The sequence below is a fragment of the Curcuma longa genome, chromosome 5, assembly GCF_044706935.1.
Source record: "Curcuma longa cultivar G26 ecotype Majalengka, Jawa Barat chromosome 5, ITB_CL_G26_1.1, whole genome shotgun sequence".
NCBI classification, from domain to species: Eukaryota; Viridiplantae; Streptophyta; class Magnoliopsida; order Zingiberales; family Zingiberaceae; genus Curcuma; species Curcuma longa.
In genome coordinates, this window is record NC_133865.1 from 12,119,382 (window position 1) to 12,144,403 (window position 25,022).

Consider the following 25,022-nt stretch of genomic DNA (forward strand, 5'->3'; position numbering starts at 1 on the left):
TCATTCTAGACCCTTGGATCATTTGACAATCCATATCACACCACAAGCATCAGTTCATCCAGACTCATTCTTGAGCTGTTGCTATTTGGTAGTATGATGATTCAGTCTACAAGGCAGGGTAACCAATGGAGTGGTTAACTTGCTAGGAGGGTGTCTGATATAATAAAAATGAAATGAGCAATTGAACACAACTCATGATGTGTGCATGCTTAGTGCAAGGTGTATCGACAAGGAGTGAATGCACTGAATGTGACTCCACCACTTCCACCACCATTCAAGACTCTTTTATATGTCAAAATCTCTATTTATATCTTCACTTCCTTCGACTCCCCAATGTAGGACTAGAAACTCACATGAGCACATTTGTTTTCTTTTTTACTTTTCTTATCCTTTACAAAAAGTTCTTTGCTCGAACCAAATTGTATTTGGTATTTTTGGAGTAAGTTAATGATCCCATGAAAACTGCTATGTGCTGACTGTTGCACAGCCAAGACAAGTTCTTTCAAGCAAACAAAGACAACTATTCTTTTTTCAATTTTGTCTATATTTTTTTATACTCCCTTTTTTCGCCAAGTAAAAACACTAGTGAGTTTATGGCAATTTCTTAACTAGGGACGAAATAAAATATATGTTAATCTTACATAACAGGGACAAAAACTACCTCAATAGCTCGACATAACTTTCACTTCTGCTAAATTGCCCTGACATCTATGAATTAGAATGCATGATAAAGCAGGCCAGCTAAGAAAAGAGTAACTTATCAACTCGTACGGGCTCTTTGGCTGTTCAATAAGCTCCCCCATAGTGGCTTGGCATTTTATTAAGCAAAAGCTGAAGGAATCTTTTCGAGCTTTATACCCTGCACCACCAGCATCCATTAGCCCCCCACCAATACATGTCTTCTCATGCCAAAATGCTCCAAGTGTTGCCCCCTTAGCTACTCTATGAATAGAGAAACCCCCCAAGACCCCTACGATTGGAGGAAACTTATATTAAAATTCTCCTCGTGTATTAATTACCCTTTTATTGGACATGATTCTTGTGCTCATTGTTCAAAGAGCAAAAGGAAAAGGGTATGAGATGACTCCGAAAGTGTTTCTTAATGGCTTTCTCACATGTTCGTCAGGGCGCATAGGAATAGCAGTCAACAAACTGTGCAGAAAAGGCCCTCTGTGGAGGGACCTCAACTCAAGGCCATGTCATCAGTACATACTAAAGCCATTAATGGGGGTAGTCGAACCCAGCTTGTCTTTGTTCAATCAATAAGAGGATTTCTACCCTATGAAAAGGGACAAGGAGGGACCATAGAATTGACAGAGGACAAACAATTTTGATGTATAAAGATTCCACCATTGAGTGAGGCGCTATAAAAGGGCAGCCCTGTCTTCGTGGACCATCATTGGTGGGAAGTCTGCTAGTAAAGCAGAGAGGAAGGACAGAGCTCAGCAGTGCAGCAACCTCGAAGCTAGTCTAAACTAGTGGGAGGTTGTGTGCGAGGATGGTGCGAGGCAAGGTGCAACTCAGGCGCGTCGAGAACCCAGTCCACCGGCAGGTGACCTTTTGCAAGCGTCGGGCAGGACTGCTGAAGAAGGCCCGTGAGTTGTCAGTGTTGTGTGATGCTGACATCGGCATCATGATCTTCTCTGCCCATGGCAAGCTCTATGAATTGGCTACAAAGGGGTATGCCAATATCATATCAGTTTCTTAGCTTTTACTATATCCATATTTGTATTCTCAATCGTTGAGATATTGAGTTGGGCTATCTTGGAAGGACAATGGAAGGCTTGATTAAGAGGTACAAGATGGCATCTGAAGAAGGTCAAAATTATGTGAGTGCTGCTGTGAATCCACCTCAGGTTTGTCCAATGTTTTTTATTTCTATTTCTCAGTAGTGTAAAGAAACAGTAGCAATGCAAAAGAGTAAATAAAGGAAGGTAATCCCAATATCTTACAACGTAAAGTCATGTACAATGACTCTAGGCAGAAAAGACTACGCTGTGTCCTAATGACAAGTAGCATGTATTTCTAAAGCATTTATCTCTTCCTTTGAATTCCCAATTCGCCTGAGAATATGACACTCATAGATATGCTTTTCTTCCTTGAATCTTGATCAGTGTAGATAATATATAAAGCCCTCTGATATCATTTGCTTTTATATATTCCTACTAATATTCTAGGAATACTTAAAAGTTACCATAATTTTGGTTAATTATTGTGCACGGTTAACTTCTCTACTGACTTAATGATGATTGTGTAGTTGATATATAATTGTCACAGCATTTTTAAATGCTTCTAGATCACCCATGATCGAACTGAGTCCCAGTAGCTTAGATTTTTCATTTGTTTGAACTATGGACTAGTGAGTTTGGATTCTTTATGTTCAATTCAACCATACAAATGTAAAACATTATACAAGAAATGGAGAATGGCATAACAAATTTGCCCACTATAAAATGCAGATTAGCTGGCTTTTGCTTTTGTAATGTTTGATAAATACAATAATTAACTTGAAACCTGATGACTTGATTAGTTCAAATGAATAAAGTCCCTTTATAATCATATGTGAAGCATAAAATAAATAAAGCCCCTTTATAATCATATGTGAAGCATAAAATACTATGGATTAACTTGATAAAGTATTTTAATTTAGCTCGCACTATGTGATTAACCTAAGAACTAGGCAATTGTTAAGAAACAAGCAAATAAATAAGTTGACTGTCCACATGTGTTTTAAAATTGTTTGAATTGTCCAACTTGATTAGAAATCTAATTCTAATCCAGGTCAACTTGAGCATTAAATCTAGAAAATTAAGAACTGGTCCCAATCAAAAAATGGAATATGTTATTTTTTCTACTAATCAAAAAAATTGTCTACCATACCACTAAAATTCCTTGTGCAGTTTTTTTTAATCCTATATCAACGCATATTATTTCTCTCATCGTTTAACATTGTCTCAATGTTAATAGGATTATGAACGAGAGATTTTTCGGTTGAAGCAACAGATCAATGTTCTGCAAAACAGTCTGGGGTATAACATATTTATTCTGAAACTTAATTGTTGAACCACAAATATGCAAATTAGATTTTTTGTTTCCCCCTAATAATCTATATATGTTATCAATCCTATTGTAACAAAAATATTCATAAAGAAATCCTAAAGAAGCAAAATTGAGAAGATTGCACAGTAGTTAAACCTATTTTTTTATGGTTGTAATAATTATTTAATTTGACTGTGGCATTCATGCAGGCACCTTTTTGGAGAAGGAAGCCCTGGCCATGGGCAGATGAGCCTTGATGAATTGTACATATTGGAAAGGCACCTTGAGATTTGGATGGACCACATTAGGACCATGAAGGTAGAAAGAACATCAAAATTCTAATCCTCTGCTAACTAAACTCTTTCAGTATGCAATTTGCTGATATTTTTAATCCCTCTCTCTCTCTATTTAACTCCAGATGCAGATCATGCTCCAAGAGATTCAATCCCTGAAGAACAAGGTATCTCTTTCAAACCTTGCAAACAATAAACACTAGTAATCTAATAACAACACTTTAATATTGGAAACATGATGCCATCAACATCTTCACATCTGATGTCATTGTCATCATCACATGATGGTAATGTCATTATCAAGCCATATCAGTATCAAATATTTGAGATCCGTGTAGCACATCAAAACATAAATTAGGCACAATAGTAAAAGTGATATAGCATAAATATGCCTCTCTTTGATCTTTCAAGCAGTACTAGTATTTCAATTCACGTCAAAACCAACAACTAATAACAGCAAAGTAGATACTTCTTCCATATATTTCTATACTCATTGTTTCATTCTCTTAAAGGATTTGCCCTTGATTACTAATTAAAAGAGTGCTAAAGGTGTTCTCGGCTTTTCACTTGCTTTTCAATCCATTTTGCAGGAGGGGATACTGAAAGCCACCAATGAATTCCTTCAAGAGAAGGTGTAATAATCTCTCATTATCTTCCTATAATACAAATATGAACTGAAATCGAGTTTTCTTTTTCCTATTTGTTAATTTATTTATTTTATTGCAGATTGTGGAGCAAAATGGGCTTTATGATGTAGCCCCAATGATGGTCCAACCCAATGGGCATTTTGATATGTCCCCAATCACAGTTGCTGACTACATGAATGCTTACCCACTGACAATACAGGATCAATTTAACAATTTTTGGGGCCCTGAAACGGGCTTCTCCTGATGGTAATAAGGTTAGTTGAGGGGCATAAACTAATATTTCTCTACTGTGTCCTATTTTTATATCTAGCATGTGGAACTTTTGTGTGTCTGGTTTGTATTGAATAATATGCCTCACAACTCTCGTCCATGTACTTTTACTCCTATGATGGGGAGTTTATTGCAAGGGCTTTGATGGTTTATTAATTATGTGAAAAATCTTAATCTTTTATTCATACATCGGGATTGTATTGCATTCTTCTCACATATAATCGTAGGACCGATCGTATTGAACTATTAGGGTGATGGATTTCACTTTTTACTATAGGGATTGTATTGCATTCAATATTTTTTATATAAGAATGAAGTTTGTGTATGTGTGTTTTTGTTTTGAAATCTATCTGGATTGGATTTTGGAATTTAAAAATATATTTTAAGTATCACATATAAACATTATTTTGACAAGTTTATTGATCATATAATAGTTGTTAAAATTATGATATTTTATGGGACCATGCATTCAACTTTCATAAATCATGCATCGTATTTTTTAAATTTATCAAATCGCTTATTCTTTTTCTAAAATACCCCTCCTTTGTATTTAAATTGTGTACCACACTCTTTAATTTATCAAATTATACTTCTTTTATAAAGAACCCTACCACGCACTTGTCCAACCTACTTAGCCACCAAAATATATTTAAAATTTTAAAAAGTAGGCTATGTTTTATAGGATTTTGAACCTATTTCCAAAAAGAAAAACTCACAATGGGTTATAAAAGGTATGGAACAAAAATTAGAGGATATGGTTGTACTCAGGAGTTTTAGAGAGTTTTAAAAGTATATTATTTTTATTTTAGATTAAATTTAATACATTTAAGTTCATTAATGAATTTTATCCAAAATGTATTGATGCTTGTACAAGGGATAGATTTAGAAATTTGAACACGGCCAGAGATATGAGAGTTCAAAAATAATAGATATTGTTGAGTGAATATGATAAAATAAAATTCATAGTAACTTTTTATAAAATTACACAAGGTTTATTTTTTTAAAAAAATTTACAACAACCTATCTAAGGTGTGAAATCAAGGTTGGAGAGTATGATTACATCTAGGAGATTCTTATGAATACATTAGTCGTGATTTATGATTTAGATTGAATTTGATAAATTTAAGTCTATCGGTATTGGTGAATTTTGATCAAAATTTATTGATAGACTCATTAGTAACTTTTAACCAAAACACATTAATAGTCATATAATATTCAAAATTTAAAAATTTTGACATAATTAGAGTCAGGGGAGTATCAAGAACACATTGATATTTTTATTATGTCAATATGATAGATTTAAGTGCAACAGTAAATTTGTGCTAAATTTACTTAATACTATATAAATTTTAGAAACTCATAGTTCACTCCAAGATGTGAAATCAAAATTGGAGGTCATGATTACACATAAATTTTAGAAACTCATAGTTCACTCCAAAATGTGAAATCAAGATTGGAGGTCATGATTACACTGAGGAGACTTCTAACAATATATTAGCCTTGGTTTGGCTAGAATCTGATAAGTCTAAATCTATCAATAAATTTTGATTAAAATTTATTAACGATAGTAAAACGTGCATAATCTCAAATTTTCAACATAGTTAGGAAAAGTTTGAGAACACATTGGTGTTATTTTTTTAGTGAACATGATAGATTTAAGTTTAATAATAAATTTATGTCAAATTTATTCAAAATTGTATAAATTTTAAAAACTCACAATAGTTTATTTAGGATGTGAAATCAAAGTTGGAGGATATGGTTATACTTAAGAGACTTTAGACTTCTAGGTATGCATTGGTTCTAATTTAGATTGAATATGATAACCCTAAGTCCATTGGTGAGTTTTGGCTAAAATTAACTAGTAAACTTAAACTTATTAGATTCGAGCCCAACTGAAATCAATGTATTCTTGATACTCTATTAAATGTGATCATGTCTTTCAAACTAGGCTCCATACTTTATTTATTTTGTTGTGATTTTTTTTAAAAAAAATTAATTTTATATAATTTTATTATAAAATCACTAATGAATTTATATTTATCATATTCACTGAATGATAATATTAAGGTATTTTTGAAATTTTCAGGACTATAACTATAATCAAAATCCATTAATGAAGTTACATTTATCATATTCAATCTAAACAAGGATCAATGTATTCTTGGAACTCTTATAAACGTAAACATGCATTCTAATCTTGGTTAACCCTCTATTTAGTATATTGTGAATTTTTAAAAAAAATTCAATCTTCTTCTGACAACTGATCAAAGAAACAAATAATAGTTTCAAGATCCTATAAAATATAATTTATTTTTTAAGATTTTAAATGTGCTTAAGTGGTTTAAATAATCGTGTGTATAAATAAAAGAGTATCTTGAAAACGAGGTGTATGATTTAGTAAATTTAAAAATAAAGTGGGCGATTCAAATATTTGTAAATATTGAGTGAGTGCCAAGTTCAATACAAATGCTATTGAAATTATCTAATACATGACATTTTTTTTTGAGTTATGCTATGATTTTTATTATACTATATTATTCAAAATTAATTAATAAAACGATTCCATGCTAATTTTTTTTACAAAAAAATATATCAATAATTTAATTTATTTTTTAATTTTTGGCATGCATAAAAACATTAGTGTGATTTTTTTTTTCATTGACACATATTTTAGCTGATTAAAATGTTCAAAGAGCTAATGAACACGTTTATGTGATTTTATTTTGTATTTAAAAATTATTTTTCAGAGATTTTTTTTAAAGGAAACACCATTGATCATTCAAGAGAAAACATACATTTAAAAAATAGTTTCAAAAATGGTTTAGTGCGGAAAAATGTAAGGGTATAGAAATGAGGAGTGAATAGGGAGACGACATGATCGCTTCTTCTCAACGTAAATACATCTTTCATCTTTCAATATGAAATTCTTGGCTCTATCTCTAATAGAAATTCATTTTAATTAAAACAACAAATTAAGGATATTTTAGCGGCCCGGTTGAAACAAAGAGGGGTGATTTGAGAATGTTCAATTTTCAGGCGCGTTGCTGGAAATTTTCCGAAAGAGGAACAAATGTCAAATTGCATGCCATGTGGGAACCTATTCATTAAATAAATAAAATTAATAAAAAAAATCAATCTAATAACTTCACTTTACTTATTCCAATTTTATTTTTCTTTTATTATTTAGGCTTATTTGAATTCTCCAATATATATATATATATATATATATATATATATATATATATATATATATATATATATATACTGTCACTCACATCGACGAAGGAACAACCAGCTATAACCCACAGAAGCCTCATTCCGCTCTCAAGGGTACTCAATTCAAGCTATAGAATCTCCATACTCCAGGGTCAGCATACTCAAGAGGGTACTCAACTCAACCCCAGATAAATACAAGCTACAAGGTAAGGTAATTCAATCCCTTTATCGACGACTGGCAATCCCTTTATCTACGACTGCCAATCCGAGATTGAAATCTAACATCTACGACTGGCAATCCCTTTATCGATGACTGGCAATCCCTTTATCTACGACTGGCAATCCCTTTGAAATAGAAATATAATACCTTTTATACTCATACTGATGAAAGGCCATATATATATATATATATATATATATATATATATATATATATATATATATATATATATATATATATATATATATATATATATATCTGACGCCGGACAAAGTTTCGGCGAGCAACATGTCGATCGCGCTCAATCCGACGATCGACGATAGTCGGACGACGCGGCGAGGCTGGCGGTAGCGATGATGGATCGACGGTGTCGCTCACGGTCATGCACGAACCCGTCGTGCAATATATCAAAAATAAATAAATATATATATATATATAATAATCAATCTAATATCTTTATTATTATTGATCAAATCTAACGGTGTTATTATTAGTACTCCTATGATCTCTTATTTAAAACAATCAATATAATATCTTTATTATTACTAATCACATCTAACTGCATTATTATTAGTCATCTAAGTACCTATCATGATTCTTGATAGATATTACGAGAATATTGTGCAACATGGTATTGTAAGACTTCCTATTTAATTCAATTTTTATGTCGAACTCAATTAAATCAAAATAGTAAGTTTGGTTGGATATTAATTTTTTAAAATAAAATCTATTTTAATTTTGAAACTTAAAATCTAATTTATCCTAAATAAATATACAAAGTTTTATATTTTATATCCTCAAATATGAAATTGGTTGAAATCAACATTTAATGGCACATCTCCTTTAGTAAAAAAAATAGTCATTAAATTCTCAAATACATGATTGAAAGATTCCCTTCCATGCCCATAAATATTAAGAATTGGTTCTCATTGATTAGATTAGTCTCCTAATTAACATAATATTACCCCTTCTTAGGAAAAAAAATTTGACACTCTAACGGTCTTACATGGTCGGTTCCACGACCATTTGTGAGGAGTAAATCGAGAAGCTGTAATTGACCACGACGGGGGAAAGCATTGTCTCGGCTTCATCGAACTTCGACTCTTGCTCACTTCAATAAATTTATCTCATTGTAACTAACTCAACTATGCCCCAAAAATAATATAATATTACCCCTTGTCTTTTAGAGATATAACTCAAATGACTTTCAACCTCTACATGTGCGGTGGAACTTAACAAATTTTATCAAAGAGCGTACCTTATTTTACATAATATTTTTTTAATCTATTTTAACTCTAAATTAAAGTAAAAAAAATTAATTTTTTGTATTTAAATCGAACTAAATTGAATTGAATAGAAGATCAAGATAAAAAATAAATAAAAACTTAATTATTTCGTCGAGAATTTTCATACAATCTTTTTTTAATATTTAATTATAAGAAAATAAGGAAAAGTGAGATAAAATTAATAAAATAAAAACTTAGTTATTTTATCAATAAAATTTATTGACGACATTAAAAATAAATTTTTTGGTCAAATTTATATTATTTATTTTGAATAATATCTTTAATTTATTTATATATTTTTTAAAAAAATTTTAATTTTTAATTTTATTAATTAGTTTTAATCAAAAGCTATTGATAATTCTAAATAGTTTAATTTTATTCTAAATTTACGATTATGGTGGCCCTCTAAATTTATCTATATTTTTATTTTTAATTTTGAAATCTTAATAAAAAAATAAAAAAATTATAAAAGGATATTAATAAAAACAAAAAAAATTAAAATTAAAATTATTTTTAGTTTTATATCTTTTTTTAGCTGATTTCTCTAGAAGAGAAGTGAAACAAAACTAAAAAGGAAAAATCAAAAATTTAAAAAAAATACTTTTGTATTGTTTTGGTTAAGGCATAACCATCTTAGTGCTGATATTATCAAAGCATCATCAACTTGATATTATTTTAGTCAAAGCAATATCAACTTAGCACTCCAAAAGTGGAATATTAATACATTTGGTCCAAAAGATTTATTTCACTTCCTTAAATCTTATTATGCCCCAAAACTTAATTTTGAATTATAACTTTATCAGACCGAATAAACTATTCAAAAATTTTAAATTTTTTTTTTCTTTTAACATGATATCATATATGAAGATAGGCACCTTTGATTCATTTTGGGATAACACTAATAGCTACTTTGTACTATCTTCTTAATATTATCTATATTAAAGTTTTAGGTTTCCAAAAGCATTCAAGTGAGTTTTGATCAAAATTGATTAATGGACTTGACAAGTTAGATTTAATTTAAACCAAATTTAGTAGATTCCTTCTACTCCCATAGTCTCATCATAGCTAAAAACTAGTGACTCATGACTTTCATAAGTCTAGAGAAACTATTTAAAAAATTCAACTTTTTTTATTTTTGATATAATATTATATTTAGACTTAAACACCCCTGATTTACTTAAGAAAACACTAATAACTCTCTTGCACTCTCATAATTTTGTTCAGATTTCAAAAGCATCTAAGCTATCAATGAATTTTAATAGATCATCAGTTTCAATCTAAATTTTATCCAATAGATTTCATTTACTCTCTCAGTCTAACCATACTCAAAAACTCTTGATTTATAATCCCTATCAATTTAGAGAAATTATTTAAAAATTTTAACATTTTATATTTTTGGTATCATATATGGACTTACATATCTCTGATTTATTTTAGAATAACCCTAATAACTTCCTTGCACTCTCTTGATCTTGTTCATGTTAAAATATTAAAATTTTAAAAGCATTTAAGCTATCAATAAGCCTCCTAAATACTTTTAAAAATCTATATAAAAATCAAAGTGCTTTGGCAAAAAAATTATAATGGGCTAGATGTCCAAATTGGTTATTTTTGAGATCTTCCATTGAGTTTGGAATGCTCTAAAAATTCATTCATATGATTAACTTGGACAGTTAGTTTATAATCACAAAACATCTTGATGAGTTTAAATTGCCCAAATTAATTAACCATTTGATATATCTAAGACGTTGCACACTAAGAAATCCATTCAAAAGGTCAATTATCAAATATTCAAAGTTCATAGTCTATTAAGGTGAAAATACCTTATCAACCTGATATGACCAAATTGACCTTTTGAGCTCTCCCATCTTCAAAGTACTTCAAGCAAACCATTATTTATATCTTAAATGATCAATTTTGATAGTTTATGACCATTAAACTATTTTAGCTAAAAGATTTTGATGGATCATAAATTATGAATATCAATAAAATTGGCCATAATTCCAACCTCAATTTTAGTGACTGTTTACACCACATCATATCCTGATCCTAGACTCTGATAATACTAGAAGTGAGGTCCCAAGAGATAGAAGATGCATAAAAATGTGATATATTTTTAAGAATAAAAGTTAAAAGAGCATTCATATTTCATATTATTATCTTTCGTTTATATCTCCTGTCTAAATCTTAAATCGATCAGGTGTATTAATCGTAGCTATTATACATGTTGTATTAATTACAATTTCGTAACTATAACTTATACTTAAACTATTCAAAAGCATTCATGTTGTAGCAGTTATAATTTTGTAACTACTATAATACGTTTGATCGATTCAAGAATTAGATGAGAGATATAAACAGAAGATAATAATGGAAATAATATACTGGAGGATAGTTGGATAACTAAATATAAATTGTTAGTGAGGTAGGGCACCCCTTTGATGATTTAAAAAAGAGCAATGATATGTAGTATGAAAAAGTTCAACATGAAACTCACATCCATACAGTGGGACCCACAAGCATGCAGTTGAATGTGTCATGTTGGTTTCATGTTGAACTTTTTCATGTTACATATAATTTCTCTTTAAAAAAATAGGGTGTCTCTTATTTTTTGCCCTATTTTTAACTCCAATTAAACAATGAAAATATACTTACTCGTCATTAAGTGAAATAAAAGGGTAATATAGCAAAATTTTGAAAATATGAGGGCATGAAATAATTTTAAATTACAGGGGTAATATTAAATGTTTCCTTAAAAATTATTATTATTATTTTATATGACACTGTAGATTAATTGATGTCCCCTGTTCAGCTACACGAATTCTGTATCCCGCAAACATCGTGGTCCTGCTGAGGTGGGCCGGAACTTCGTCCTCCAATCCGTTCGTCGACCCATGAGAGCTTGGGGTCGTCAAAGAAAATTCCATCCTGGTCGGCCTTTTTAAGTTCGTCCGATGATCATCCGCCCGGCGTGATCGAGTGGGAACGCCGGCGGACACAAGCAGAGATGGGCGCCGTTCGAGGAGTGCTCCTTGATGAATCCGTGCTACTGTCGGACGACGGAGATGATGGCCCTTTGCTGAAGCCGGGAGCGGAGGCTGTGCTTCGACGGCTTCGTTATTCCGATCTGCGAGTGGTATGACACCTCTCCGAAGAAACTCATTTTCGAGTGGGATATTTGGTCCCGGAGTAGTCGATTTCCTGAAAATTTCTTGCTTCTCTATGAACTTTAAGTCTGCATTTGAGGAAATTCTGCTTATTTCCTTTAGGTTGCGGTTTCGGTTTATTCCTTGGTGTGTTCTTTTTGTGATGTGTGCGCTACAATTGGTCATCGGAGGGATTAGCGAAAAAATATATACAAATTCCATTTTTTTTTCTTCTCCTTTTTCACTTTGTTGTTTAGGAGCTGCAGCTTGTGGGTTTCTGTAATTAACGCCGTGAATTCTTGCATGCTTTTGTTCTGAAGATAAACCTTGTTGGAATTTCTATTGAATTCCCGACAATGCCTTTTCTCGTACGTTTCTAGTGAAAACTTTCAGAATGGTGATTTGCATGCATGCTTGTCACTGTGGAAATGATCAAACATTCATGCTTTTTTACATGATTGTGTTTACTGGCATGATCTTTTGAGTTCCTTTTTCAGAAGTATTGGAGATGTTAAATATGGACATTAAAACTTAAGATCTAAGATACAATAGCTTGGATGGACTTTGGTAGCACTGATACACAACAACCAGTCAGATGGGAAGAGAAAAATTAAGACGAAAAATTAAAATTTAGAAAGAAAGTAGTAAAATCCAATTTAGGATAGGGGGTGTCAAAGATGGAAAAAAATTAGATACTAGAAAATGCAAAATTAAGAAGGGGAGTCTTGGCACAATGGTAAAGTTGTTGCCATTATTTTATAATCATTCTTTCTTAGATAACTCTGTTTATTCTCTTGAACTATTAGCATCTTATTTTATAGTTTGCAGAATATATATGGTAAAATCTAAAAGTAACATATGTTGTATCATTTATTCGATTCCATTTTTTAGGTATCCAATTAGTTTCTACCATGATTAATTTCATATAGGTCCCTAATCTAGTTGATGCTTTAGAAAGTAAGAGAGGACCTTGTATAAATTTATTATTCATATTTCTTGATATTTCAATGTAGAAAATAGTTCGGTAAGAAAAATAGAATTGGATAAAATAGCATGTAAATTTGAATTATTCTTCATTCCTAAACAAAATTTCTTTATTGGTAGAATTTTTAATATCTCTAGGATAGTATTAATTTTCTATTTAACCATATAATGTCCTATATTATTAGGTTTGCAAAATAGTTTTGTGGTTAAAGTGAGGTGTCAAAGCACAGCTGAGAGGTGTTAAAATTAGATGAATGGACGAAAACTTATTGCCAGCTATTAACTGATGTTGTACTAAATTTTATTCTTATCTGTTTGAATGTATAGAATATATGTTTCTTATCATCCTTATATCACATTATTGACTTGTTGATTGTTGTAGAATCTCATCCTTTTCCCCAGCTTGTAAGATTCCATATGTCTTAATAAGAAACTTTTTTCTTTTGAGGACATAATTGTTATTTGTTTCATAATGAACTATTAGTACTTGTTGCAAGTCCATTAGACTTGAAGTAATTTTATACCCATTTCACTTGGTTTCCAGGGGTTTTGCCATGATGGGGAAATCTCAGCCCAAAAGGTGAAGACATTGAAGCACAAGGAAAACTTCTCTTGGTGTTGTTTTAAGAAACAATTGTTAACCTGCATGCAACAACCCGTTTTTCCATTTGATAAGAGGCAGCAATATTCTCGAATTTTATCTAACTATTAAAGCCATAGTTGCAAAAATTGTGCAAATTATCACTCACTCAGAGAAGCTAATATGCTTTGATAAACACTAATATTTCATTCAAGCAAAAATACTTGTATCTCTATCTTCTGTCTTGTAGCTTCTGGAGATATCTGCTGAGTAAATTCTATGGTATCTTCATTTAGTCAAGCTGGTACATTAAATTGGTGACAAACTATTGCTTTTTGATAGGTATCGCAAAAATGTAGTGCCATACTTTAAGCTTGTTTTTTTATTTCATTGTGAACTGCTCCCTCTAAATACATAATGGAATATTTGCGTTCTTTTTTCTGAAAGGAAAAGTGTTACAATCTTGGTCTTTATTTATTATAAATTGTGATATTTGATTGTGCAGTTTGTCTTTGCCTAACTGATTTGTTTTGTCTAGTCAACATATGTGGTGAATTCTATGTTGCTTTGTCTCATATTAGAATGTATTAAGATGCATCATTGGATTTGGAGATAGAATGTGGCATAAATCTAGTCTCAAGATAATTCAAAAATAAAAATCCAGATTTTGGTTCTTCTCCATGTGCATGGACTGTGAAATGTTGCACTCTTGGTGAAGGAATTGATCTGACTATTTCCAGTTCAATCATTCATCCAGTATTCTTGTGTATGAATTCTGCATGCTATCAGTTGTCCATTCTCAAATTGATAACCACCACATGGGAGCTCGGCCTATAAAGTAATCATTCCCTTCCTCTTGCTACTTGTTCCTCTATGACTTGCTTGTGGATGTTGGGAAGGATCTCAATGTGCACTTTTATGGTTTAAACATCTTCTCACAGTCTCAAACTAAGCTTTAACCACGGGCAGAATTGCAGATGAGAAAAAGCCAAAGACCCATGCACAAGCTTTTCATAAATAAGTAAACTATAAAAATTCAGTTGATGCAATAGAGAATAATAAGTATGAACTCAGAATTGTTTTGAAACCAATACACTGATAATGGATAGCCATCTATCGTAAAAGCTTAATCTAGTAGGAAGGGTTTTGTTTGTAGATTTGTGATCTAACATTGTATATTCCATTTCAAGTTGCCTTAGCAGCTCTCAATGTCCCTCTTTAGTTTCCATCCCCATGTTTTATCTTTTACTTTAGTTGGTTGCTTTAGTGATCACTTATACATGGAATGAAATTTCATATGTTTGCAATGTGTCTTGGCAATTGGTAACCTATATACTAGGCAAACAAGGTTTTATTATGCTGTGACAACATTATTCTTCATATGATTTTGTTTATTATCTATAGCTCTTAATCCTTTCAAGAAGAATTTAATGTTTCTGTTTGCCCTTTCTTACAATAGGATAAATTTGTCAGGTGTTGAATACAGGCTGGAAGTTTTGCTACTTTCCTCTATAATATGTTTCTTAGTGTTTTAACTGGGTAGACTTCAACCTTTGGTTTTGGGAAAACAAGTTTTAATTTCTCTATCTACCTTTTTAGGTGACATTTCTCCAGGAGACAGCAAGAATGCACTCCTGTACTTGCATCTCACTTACTGCTCCAGATATAATAAATTCGTTGAACCAAATGTTGCTAGAATGGGGCATAGCTGGAGATAGATGTTTTTATGTTACTTCCAAAAAACATGAAGCAGCTGCATATGAGATTGTGGGAGAGAGTTGGGTAATTGTTCACATAGGTAAGAATGGATATGGGGATCATTGATGTCATAATTTAGATTAGAATGCCAATGCTATCTTGTTTGCAACCTTGATGCAATTTTTCTTTCTTTTTAATCTTGACTGCTGACCAGCTGCTATTTTTTTAAAAAATAAACTAATCTTTACTGTTTCAGGTGTTGACTGTTGTTATACAACAAATAATGAGTTTTTATTTATTGAAAAGTTGGAACAACTGCCCCTTACTATTTGCTGTTTCACTAAAAAGGTTATTCCAAATTCTGCATTCATCATATTCACCTTTCCTTTGGTTATGTTCTTTGGTGCATTGCTTTGTTTCTGCCTTTGAATGTAAATAGTTTTTTTTGCATGCCTCTAGGCATTGAAGAACCTTTCATTACTTATCATTGGCTATTTAATGAAGCCTTCTCGGGAAGAAGATTTTGCAAAGGCAGCTACTCTGAATTCTGAACAAGTAGGATTAAGTAGTTAAAGGGATAAAACTTCATTTGATATGTTTTCTTGCTATTGACAGAGGGGTGCATTTCCCATGTATCCTACCGACAACAGATTGATGTTTGCCCCTCTCAGTTTTGAATTTCCTTTAGAATCCCAACTACAAGAGGTTAATGCTGTCCTTCACAAAGCAACTGATGAAATCATTAACTTCAAGCCCCACACCTCAACTGAATTTTCCCAAGGGGTTTCATTTTCCACAGGAATGCGTGAGCTGGAGAGGTGATTTCCCTTATTGATATATGTGAATGAAATTTAAACATTCTCATGCTTTATAGTCAAATTGCAACATATTTCATATTGTGTAAGATTGTTACACTTTGACAAGAATCAACATATAGCGTGTATGAAGGCCTGAGGGGGTAAATTCCTTGATTGTAAAATTACCTAAAAGATTGGGCAATGTATGAAATGTGATGGAGATCTTAACTAGTAAAAGGTGAGAAGAATCTATCAATGTTACCTCTTGGTCTTTACTCTTTACTGCATCTTGTCCTGTGTTACCTCTTGATTGTTCTTTTAGATTCGTTTTTTTACAGTCATGTTTTAGTTGAACCATATAAATTACTGTTGGGACTTGAATTTAAATTTTTTTGGGGATATAAGTTAGCATGTACAAATGACGTATATACGTCAACTGAATTTTTTTGAGGATACTGTTGGGACTTGAACCATATATAAATGCTCCAATTAGGCGGTGTGAAACTATGACAAATACACACATTAAATGAGGAAGAGAAAAATAAAAAAAACTTGGTTAGCAATAATAAAACAAGATAAAATTTATTTAAGTATAGATGATGATATAGTAGGGGATAGAACTCAATGACGTAGAAAGATTCATATAATTGATCCCACCTAGTGGGATAAGACTTGGTTATTGTTGTTATTGTATAAGTTAGCATGTAGTATTGAATGTTAGAATTGTGATTTCCACTTTTATTTAATATTTATTAGATAAATAAATCCTTCTTGTACAAACCAATTTTACTGATAATAGTTGCTGCAACTGTGATAGGTTTTAAACCATTCTTCAAAACCTGTGTTGTATCTCATGGATGATAGAACACAGGAACTTTGGTTTGGTTTCAAGTTGATGATTGCCCTAGTTAAGTAGCGCAAGTAGTATTAGATTGTTTCTGTTTGTTCTCTGACTATTTTCATCTTTGTGCAGATTTATCCAGGACCATCCTGAATGTTGCCTGATTGATCCTCTAAATAATATATACCCTTTGTTAGATAGGCACAAGATCCAACAAGTTCTACTTGGATTACAGGAAATCAACATGAAAGATCACTGCAGACTACGTGCGCCTTATTTTTTAAAGGTCCACTTCTTAGAGTTATACTTTTTTGCTGCATAAATTGTTTATTGCAATAAGATAAAACCAGAAAAGGTAACTGTCAGGCAATACTTGCACCTTGATAGCATGTCTGGTTCTAAAAAATAGCAGTCTAATACATGTAATCCATCATCTATTGTGGTTGCCACATGTCTTCTTCTTGTTACAAGGATGACTACAAACTGCATCATACACTCTAAAGCTGGCAGTCCATTGGACAGCATGTACAAGAAAAGTTCGCCAAGAGAGCATCCTACAAAACTAAAGATCTGGGTTTTAATGATCTTTTACAACTTGTTAAGATTATGTTTATCTTACATTACAATAATGCAAAAGATGATTTTGACTATCCTCTTAATCATTTCCAATGTGTCTAAAATCTTCTAAAAGTAAGAGCATTCTAAGCATTTTTAGGGTTGTAAACGAGTCAAACTTTGTGTTGTTCAAGCTTGGTTTGGTTTCTATTTTATGAGTTTGAGGTTGGTTCGAGCTTAGTTTGAACTTGGTTCATTTAGATATTATCAAGCTCTTAATTCGAGCTTGTTTGATTCTTTGAAACTTTGGTTGGTTAGTGACCATGATTTTATAAGTTTGTTTGTTCATTTTGAAATTTTTCTTGGTTATATACAAGGTTGATAAGAACTTTGTTCATGAACATGGTTCACAAGTTTTGTTCCAACACATTGTTCATGAATAAGTTATAATTTTTGTTCATGAATATTAATGAGCTAAACATGTGTTTGATGTTGTTCATTTAGTTTAATGAGTTGTCCAAACTTGTTCATTTAATTAACCTTGCATATATTAAATGAACATAAACAAACTCTTACCAAGTCGAACGCTAAGCTTGTTCATGGATGTTTGATTCATTTACAACCCAAAGCATTTGCGACCTTTAGGATAACAAAATTCTTGGTGCATTTTTTCTTTTCCCAATTACTTTATGAAAGTTGAAATGTAAGTGCAAATACAATTCAACAGGAAAAATAATAACAAACTGGAATACCCTAGCTCAAATCTTAGCATGGATGTAGTTAGTTAAATTTGTTTATTAGATGTATATTTTATACAGATCAAACTGGAATAACCTAGCTTAGAATCTTAGCATGTTTGTAAATAGATTTGTTTAGGAGACTTATGTTTTATAGATATGAGACCGCAATACCCTTGCTCAGAATCTTAGCATGGTTGTAGATTGATTTGTTTATTAGATGTATCTATTATTTCCTATTACTGTATATTTATACCAATGCAAGCTTTTATATAATAATAATGGTAAACTTTAAATTCTTATCCTTTTATGTAAACACTAGATGCATTTATAGAATAGAGTGTCAGATAGTTAGAAAAGTGGTGTGGGTTTACTAGGAAAGAGAAATTAAAAATATTAATCATGTGGATGTACTTCCAATAAATGATAAAATACGAGAATTTATTAAGATGCTATGGGCATGCTCAAAAGGCACTAATAAATACTATGATAAGTATAATCAATTATGGTTGAACATGTGGGGCAGATGGAGATCAATGAAAAGATTACTATTGAGGTATAATAGAGTTTAATAACAAAATAAAATCCCTTGCAACTAATCCCCATATTTGGGACTCAACTTATTTATTGTTGTTTTATCATGAGCATTCATTTCCACAAAATTTGCTCCATTTCCATAGGTGTTTACTTATAGAGAGTGGGTAAGATCAAAACCATGGTTTCAAATCTCATACCATGTTGGGCGAAACGGTCGAAATGGTCAAGACAAGGTCTCCTGTGTCATCGTGTTAATCATATTGATAAGTATCATTTCATGTTAACACTCAACACCCATTAGCATGTAAAATTGACATTATTTTTTGGTAATTTGTCTGCATACAAAATAATGCTAAAATTATAACATTCCAAATAGAAAGCAAGCATTGAAATATATATAGTTGTTTATCTTTTATCTTTTTCTTCTTCTTCTCTTTTCTCCTACCTCCAATTTGCCACTATCACCATACATTGGAACGTTGGCACGAAACCAAAATAGTTTCGTTCCATTCAAAGACCAAAACATTGACACTGCTCAAGATTTTAAACTTTGATCAAATCTTTTTGCACATTGGGGCAAAATCCCACCCTTGAATAAGTGGCTATATTCACATCTCTATATGAAACTTTCCGCTTCCATGAGTACTTGATGGTTCACTCTTTTCTCCAATGTTTTGTATTTTGCATGAAGGCTACACCAACTCCTTTGCTCCTGCATTGTAACCGAAGGGAAATATCCCAATAATGTTGATGGAAACATGGTCCAAAGCAATAGTTCCAAGCAGATTGGTCTCCATCATATTCCTTATTTGAGGAGATTAAAATGAGATTGAGTAAACCTGCATGACCACTGTATTTTTTGTGCATTCGCTGTGCCTTTGCACTGCTATTAATGTGAGCTTTCCTCTGTGTGAAATTCTCCACTGTCTATTCTCGTGTCCCTCTTTTGCTTTTTCCATAGCTATTTGTTGGGTGTAGCTATTTATTCTTTAAAATTATTTAGTAACTTAAGTACTACAATCAAGAGAAGTTATATGCTTGCAATTTTTGTGTTGTGTTTTGTTGAAATAAACTTTGATAGGTTTCAGCACTAGTTTGTCTTTCTTAGTTAGATATTTGAATGAGAAATTTCTGTTCAACTTTGTGGCTGTGTAACATTCTACTTGGAAGCCAAGTGTCAACACATGTGATAAATCTTTTATCCAAGATAGTGTTTCTGAAAGTTATCAATAATATGAAAGAGAACCTTGATCACATATATGCCGATTCAATTGTTAAGAGCCAATGAAGAAAGGGTAACAAGCACTTATTCATATCTCTGCTAAAGGATTAGTTATCCCTCTTATTCAACATGGAGGATAGGATCCTTTATAGAGTTATGACAGGGACCACGATGCAGATTTTAAACCTCAAACTATACGTTTACTTGTTTTTGTTTCAGTAAATCCATGGCACAGGAAAGTAAAGCTATTGTTATCAGATTTCAGAAGGACAACATTTGATCCCTTTTATTTTTGTAATGTTTCAGCTTTAAATTTAATATGCTGATGCTTGATTATGCAGACTGATGCTTTTAATGAACCTAACCTGAGGGATCAACTATCTGAAGCTAATTTATCATTCCCCATCATTGTGAAGCCACAAATTGCATGTGGTGTTGGTGATGCGCATAATATGGTAATTTGGTTCCTTTTTCAGGAACAATATAGTGACCAATTTCATGTAGTAGATTCTAGGAAAGTGTAAATTTGGTGATGTCCTTGGACTAAGATTGTTGTGAGAATTTTGAATTTCATTTGAAAGTTATTATCTGTAGTATTTACTTAATGTGAGTTATTATTCATCAATATTGGCTCCTCTTTTTTTTTTTTCAACTAAGACTTTGTGCTTCTTTTCCAGGCTTTAGTATTTAAGTTTGAAGACTTCAAAGGACTTCATGTTCCTCTTCCTGCTATTCTTCAAGTAATTATCTGAATTTCCCTTTTTCTCATTCTTGTGACAGAATTTGCTTCTTTCAATAATATAGGTTAGTAATATAGAATTATAGATACTTTGTTATTTTGATGTGCTGATGAAAGTTTTATTTCTTTTGTGTGCTGAGATTGTTGGAGGCAGGGCCACCAAAGTTTATTACATGTAATTATATAATACAAGAGAGCACAAAGATTAAAATATCATCCTATGTTGAAGTTTCAGTCTTCTATAATTTCCTTCTACTTAGTTTGCTTAGTCTCATGTATAAGCCTATAAGATATTATAAAGTCAATTGAATTAAGATTTAGATGCATCAACCTGCAAAAGTGTAACAAAAATCTTGAGTAATAGGGATATCTTCCTAATATCAAAATGAGTGTAGTGGGAGTATAGTTCTTGTAGTACCCTACTAAGATTAATCCTATTATATTGTTAGAACATCTGGTACTTGAATTAATCTTTTCCATAATTATATTGTTGTTACCATTGGGAGTTGACTTAAATTGATAAAATCTAAACTAGCATAGTTATAGGTGAAAGATATAGATATATGTCATTTACTTCAACTCTGAAGACTCTTTGTTGTTGTTAGTGCTCTGATTAGTGCATCTTCTCTTTCCATCTTCTCCCCTTTTAGTGTTTGATCTCCTTCTCATGATTGATAAGTGAAATCTGGAGGACAATCTTTATATTTCAATGGGCATCGTCTACTTATGCTTCTTCTCTTTCCCTCTCTCATTTTACCCATGCTAGCCAATGAAATCGAAGGATGAGAGATGATAAGAAAATTGTCTTGTCTTGGTCGGTTTTAGTCAATAGAAACTGAGGCACACCTTGTCTCACTTGATACCACTAAAACTATCTGTGTGAAATAGTGGCATTTACACTTGCAGACACAATACCAATATCAACCCACAATCAAAATGCTATGTGTCATCCCTGTAGATTGATATTGATCAACACTTGAAACCATGAAAGAGCATATGAACAGCATTGGAATATGGGCTGATTATACCCAGCGAGCAGTAGGAAACTTGAATAAAAATTGTTTGATCCAGTGTGATCCATCCATCCAATAAAGCAATTAGCCAATCAAATACATTGTTGGAAGATTTTTGTTGATCTCCCCTTCTAGTTTTGGCAGGCATGTTTCTGTCCAAGATAATTGATTAATTTGGCTTGATCTTGTTAAGAGTGATAGCTTTATCAGGTTTACTCCCACACTGATGCTTCTAGATTAGGGTTTTATAAATATTATGTAAGTGTTTCTTACCCACATATGATGCAAGCCAATATTCCAAAGCTCCAAACTTAACAAATGTGTTACTGATAATGTGATGTTTGTCATCTCTCTTTGATCCCAATTATTTGACCTTTTTAATCGAGAGCTTCACATGTTCTGATTATGCAGGAATATGTGGATCATGGATCTTTAATATACAAGTTCTATGTCCTGGGAACTAATGTTTTCCATGCTGTTAAGAAGTCTATGCCAAATGCCAGTTTTCTAATCTCTTCGCAAGAGAAAAATGGTTTAAAACCAATCACCTTTGACAGGTGCAACTAATAAGCATCATCTACATTTGTCCTCCTGAAAGAAACAGAAAGGAAGTTGAAGCCTCGATGGGCAAACACCTAATATTTGGTTTCTTTCTGTCAAACAGTTTGAAATCTCTTCCAGTTGCTACTGATGACCAGCTGCTCTCGGTAGGCAGACTTAAATGTGGTAAAGAACTGGATGTGGACCTTGTCAATAGTGCTGCTAATTGGCTGAAGATAAAGCTTGATCTTACCATTTTTGGATTTGATTTGGTTGTAAGTAATCATTCTTTATCAGTAAACTCTATTTGAGGCCATAAATTTTTTGTGGGATGAAGAAAAAGAATATCAGAATCTGCATCATGACTTTTTAGCTCTTTCAAGTTAATATTGTTAAACTTAGATTTTGGTAGCTTCAATGGATTGCTTTGATCATTAATTTCTTACTTTAAAGGGAATTTACTGTACTTTCCATTTACAGGTTCAAGAAGACAGTGGAGACCATGTCATCGTTGACTTGAATTATCTACCCTCTTTTAAGGAAGTACCCAATGCTGATGCCATACCTGCATTTTGGACTGCTATTAGGAGTTCATATGAATCAAGGAAGACAAACTGAATAGCTGACAACTCCATTGCACTCCATCGAACCAGATACTTGTAGTGAAAAATTTGGCAGGTCAGTTTAAGATATTCTGAGTTATCTGTCACTTGTCCATTGAATTCTATCATTTTGTAGAAACTTAGCTTTCTCACATGGTCCATTTAAAATCTACCCATATTCCAGTGTGCTCATTGACAATGCATATGAAAGTGGGAAAGACAAATAATTAGTGAAGGATGCCGTGAGAAGGCGTCGTAGCAACTGACAGAACCTTTTGATCAAACACATGAGAAAAAAAGTAGAAGGTTGCAATTAGATCATGCAATAAATGCAAGTGATGCTAGATGCACGGGGAGAAGGGAAGAAGAGTAAAACTAGGGGATGGTCAGGGTGCATGAGACAACCGTAAAACAATAGGGATCTTGTGTACACAAAGTCATAAGACAACTTACATAAACCTAACAAAATACTGAAAAACAATAACCCACCATAAGAGACCCAAATTCTTTAACCTAGGTATGCCTAGATTACTTTGACCTGAACAAAGCAAACTTTCAAATTTGTGGTATGACTCAATTACTTTCGCCAAATTTGTGCTAGATAGCTTCACTGCTTGGTTGGGGTAGTTAGTGGAGCTTATGTCTCTCATCAAAAGGTACAGCAGAATGTTCTTCCAACCTGGCCTATTTTTTTCTGATTATATATATATATATATATATATATATATATATATATATATATATATATATATATATATAGATTTGATATACTGCACGACGAAAAAAATGCGACCCCGTGCGCGATCGATCCACGCCGTCCACGCCCGATCGCGATCAACCGCAGCCGTCCAAAAATCGCGATTGCACAGTGTTTCTCCTCGGACGTTCGCCGCTTCCCGGCGTCCGTTCATCGCCGTCCGACCACCGATTGCCGCCGGACCGGACCCGTTGGAACCGCAACTCACCGGCGGTCCGGCGGGTGCCGGAGTCCGGCCCCGATTCGGCCGGAATCCGGCCGGATTCCGGCCGAAATCGCCGCCAGACGCTGGCGGCCGATTTCGGCCAAAATCCGGCCGGATTCCGGCCGAATCGGCCACCAGCGCGTCTGCTGTGTTTCGGCCGGAATTCCGGCCGGATTCCGACCCAATCCGGCCGGAATCCGGTGCCGATGTGTGCGCCGTCGAGTTGCGCTTCCAACGAGCCCGGGATGGTGGCCGGCGGTGACCGGACGGCGAAGAACGGCGGCGATGAACGCGGGGAGGTCGGGCGGTCGCGTACGGGAGTCGGGTTTTTTCGTCGCGCGGGTCTGATTGTTTATTCGTCGCGCGGGATATCAGACCTATATATATATATATATATATATATATATATATATATATATATATATATATCCAAAAAGTCTGAAAAAGGTAATATACTTCTAATGATTTTTTTTCCATTTCTTTTCCAAGAAAAAGTTCATGTTCATTTAGGGAAGGGGAGGGTTTCAGTTTGAATAGAATGAAGACATCATTAGGGCAAATTGGAGATTGGGTTAGATTATACACCCTTTGGACTTCCTTTTCTGAAATAAACCTTAAAGGCATTCAAGTTCCTTCAAAATTCCAAAATCCAAGCCGAACCAGATAACTTTAGATCAGATTTTTGATCAACTGTGTTCTTTTTAACATCCATAATGGAAAAGATTTTTTGTTGCCCACTCAAATCGATGTCACTGATGCCACTCTTTTCTGCAGGTTTCAAGGTTAGTTGATCAATAAAGGGCAATGTTAACCACCATGTAGGCAAGATTTCGGCTCACACCAGGCATATATCATCTTGCGAGATGTGATATTTCACAAGGTTCAGATATTGGAGCTTCGAAGTTTTACTAAATTGTCACAATAAGAGAGATTAAACTAGACAAAGCATGTGTTTCAGAATTAATTGCCTATGTATCAGAATTTGATGCTGAACCCAATCTATGAAAAGAAAGGTGGCTACATGATGAGTTTGCAAAGTATCTTCATCTGTTTTCCAATTTGTGAAGGCAGCAAAACACAATATCCTCATACATGTGC

General features: G+C 32.9%; 2 protein-coding genes across 3 annotated transcripts; both read left to right on the plus strand.

The window, feature by feature from the left end:
- The first annotated feature begins 1,412 nt into the window (after positions 1-1,412).
- On the plus strand, positions 1,413-4,408 carry LOC141830030 (MADS-box transcription factor 26-like). Its single transcript, XM_074717508.1, has 7 exons — positions 1,413-1,680; positions 1,772-1,856; positions 2,968-3,029; positions 3,249-3,357; positions 3,458-3,499; positions 3,923-3,964; positions 4,059-4,408. Exons 1-7 carry the CDS (start codon positions 1,499-1,501, stop codon positions 4,221-4,223), a joined length of 687 nt encoding a protein of 228 aa, XP_074573609.1. The 5' UTR covers positions 1,413-1,498; the 3' UTR covers positions 4,224-4,408.
- A 7,552-nt stretch (positions 4,409-11,960) lies between these two features.
- On the plus strand, positions 11,961-25,010 carry LOC141829984 (inositol-tetrakisphosphate 1-kinase 6). Of its 2 annotated transcripts, XM_074717446.1 has the most exons (14): positions 11,961-12,107; positions 13,646-13,681; positions 15,281-15,479; positions 15,636-15,727; positions 15,839-15,910; positions 15,995-16,197; positions 17,150-17,303; positions 20,410-20,523; positions 20,746-20,808; positions 22,232-22,377; positions 22,485-22,635; positions 22,841-23,038; positions 24,699-24,756; positions 24,798-25,010. In XM_074717446.1, the coding sequence occupies exons 1-12, from the start codon at positions 11,979-11,981 to the stop codon at positions 22,976-22,978; spliced, it is 1,497 nt and encodes a 498-aa protein (XP_074573547.1). In that variant the 5' UTR covers positions 11,961-11,978; the 3' UTR covers positions 22,979-23,038; positions 24,699-24,756; positions 24,798-25,010. The 2 variants fall into 2 exon arrangements, with proteins under 2 accessions (XP_074573547.1, XP_074573546.1); XM_074717445.1 differs by having other exon boundaries at positions 24,699-25,010.
- Positions 25,011-25,022: the final 12 nt, after the last annotated feature.

Excerpts from the sequence above, each read along its gene's own strand:
- LOC141830030 (XM_074717508.1), top strand. The coding sequence starts at position 1,499 with ATGGTGCGAGGCAAGGTGCAACTCAGGCGCGTCGAGAACCCAGTCCAC. Across the intron at positions 1,857-2,967 it reads CTGCTGTGAATCCACCTCAG|GATTATGAACGAGAGATTTT; the intron begins GTTTGTCCAATG and ends CAATGTTAATAG. Across the intron at positions 3,965-4,058 it reads ATGAATTCCTTCAAGAGAAG|ATTGTGGAGCAAAATGGGCT; the intron begins GTGTAATAATCT and ends ATTTTATTGCAG.
- LOC141829984 (XM_074717445.1), top strand. The coding sequence starts at position 11,979 with ATGGGCGCCGTTCGAGGAGTGCTCCTTGATGAATCCGTGCTACTGTCG. Across the intron at positions 20,524-20,745 it reads TTGGTGATGCGCATAATATG|GCTTTAGTATTTAAGTTTGA; the intron begins GTAATTTGGTTC and ends CTTCTTTTCCAG. Across the intron at positions 22,378-22,484 it reads AAACCAATCACCTTTGACAG|TTTGAAATCTCTTCCAGTTG; the intron begins GTGCAACTAATA and ends TCTGTCAAACAG.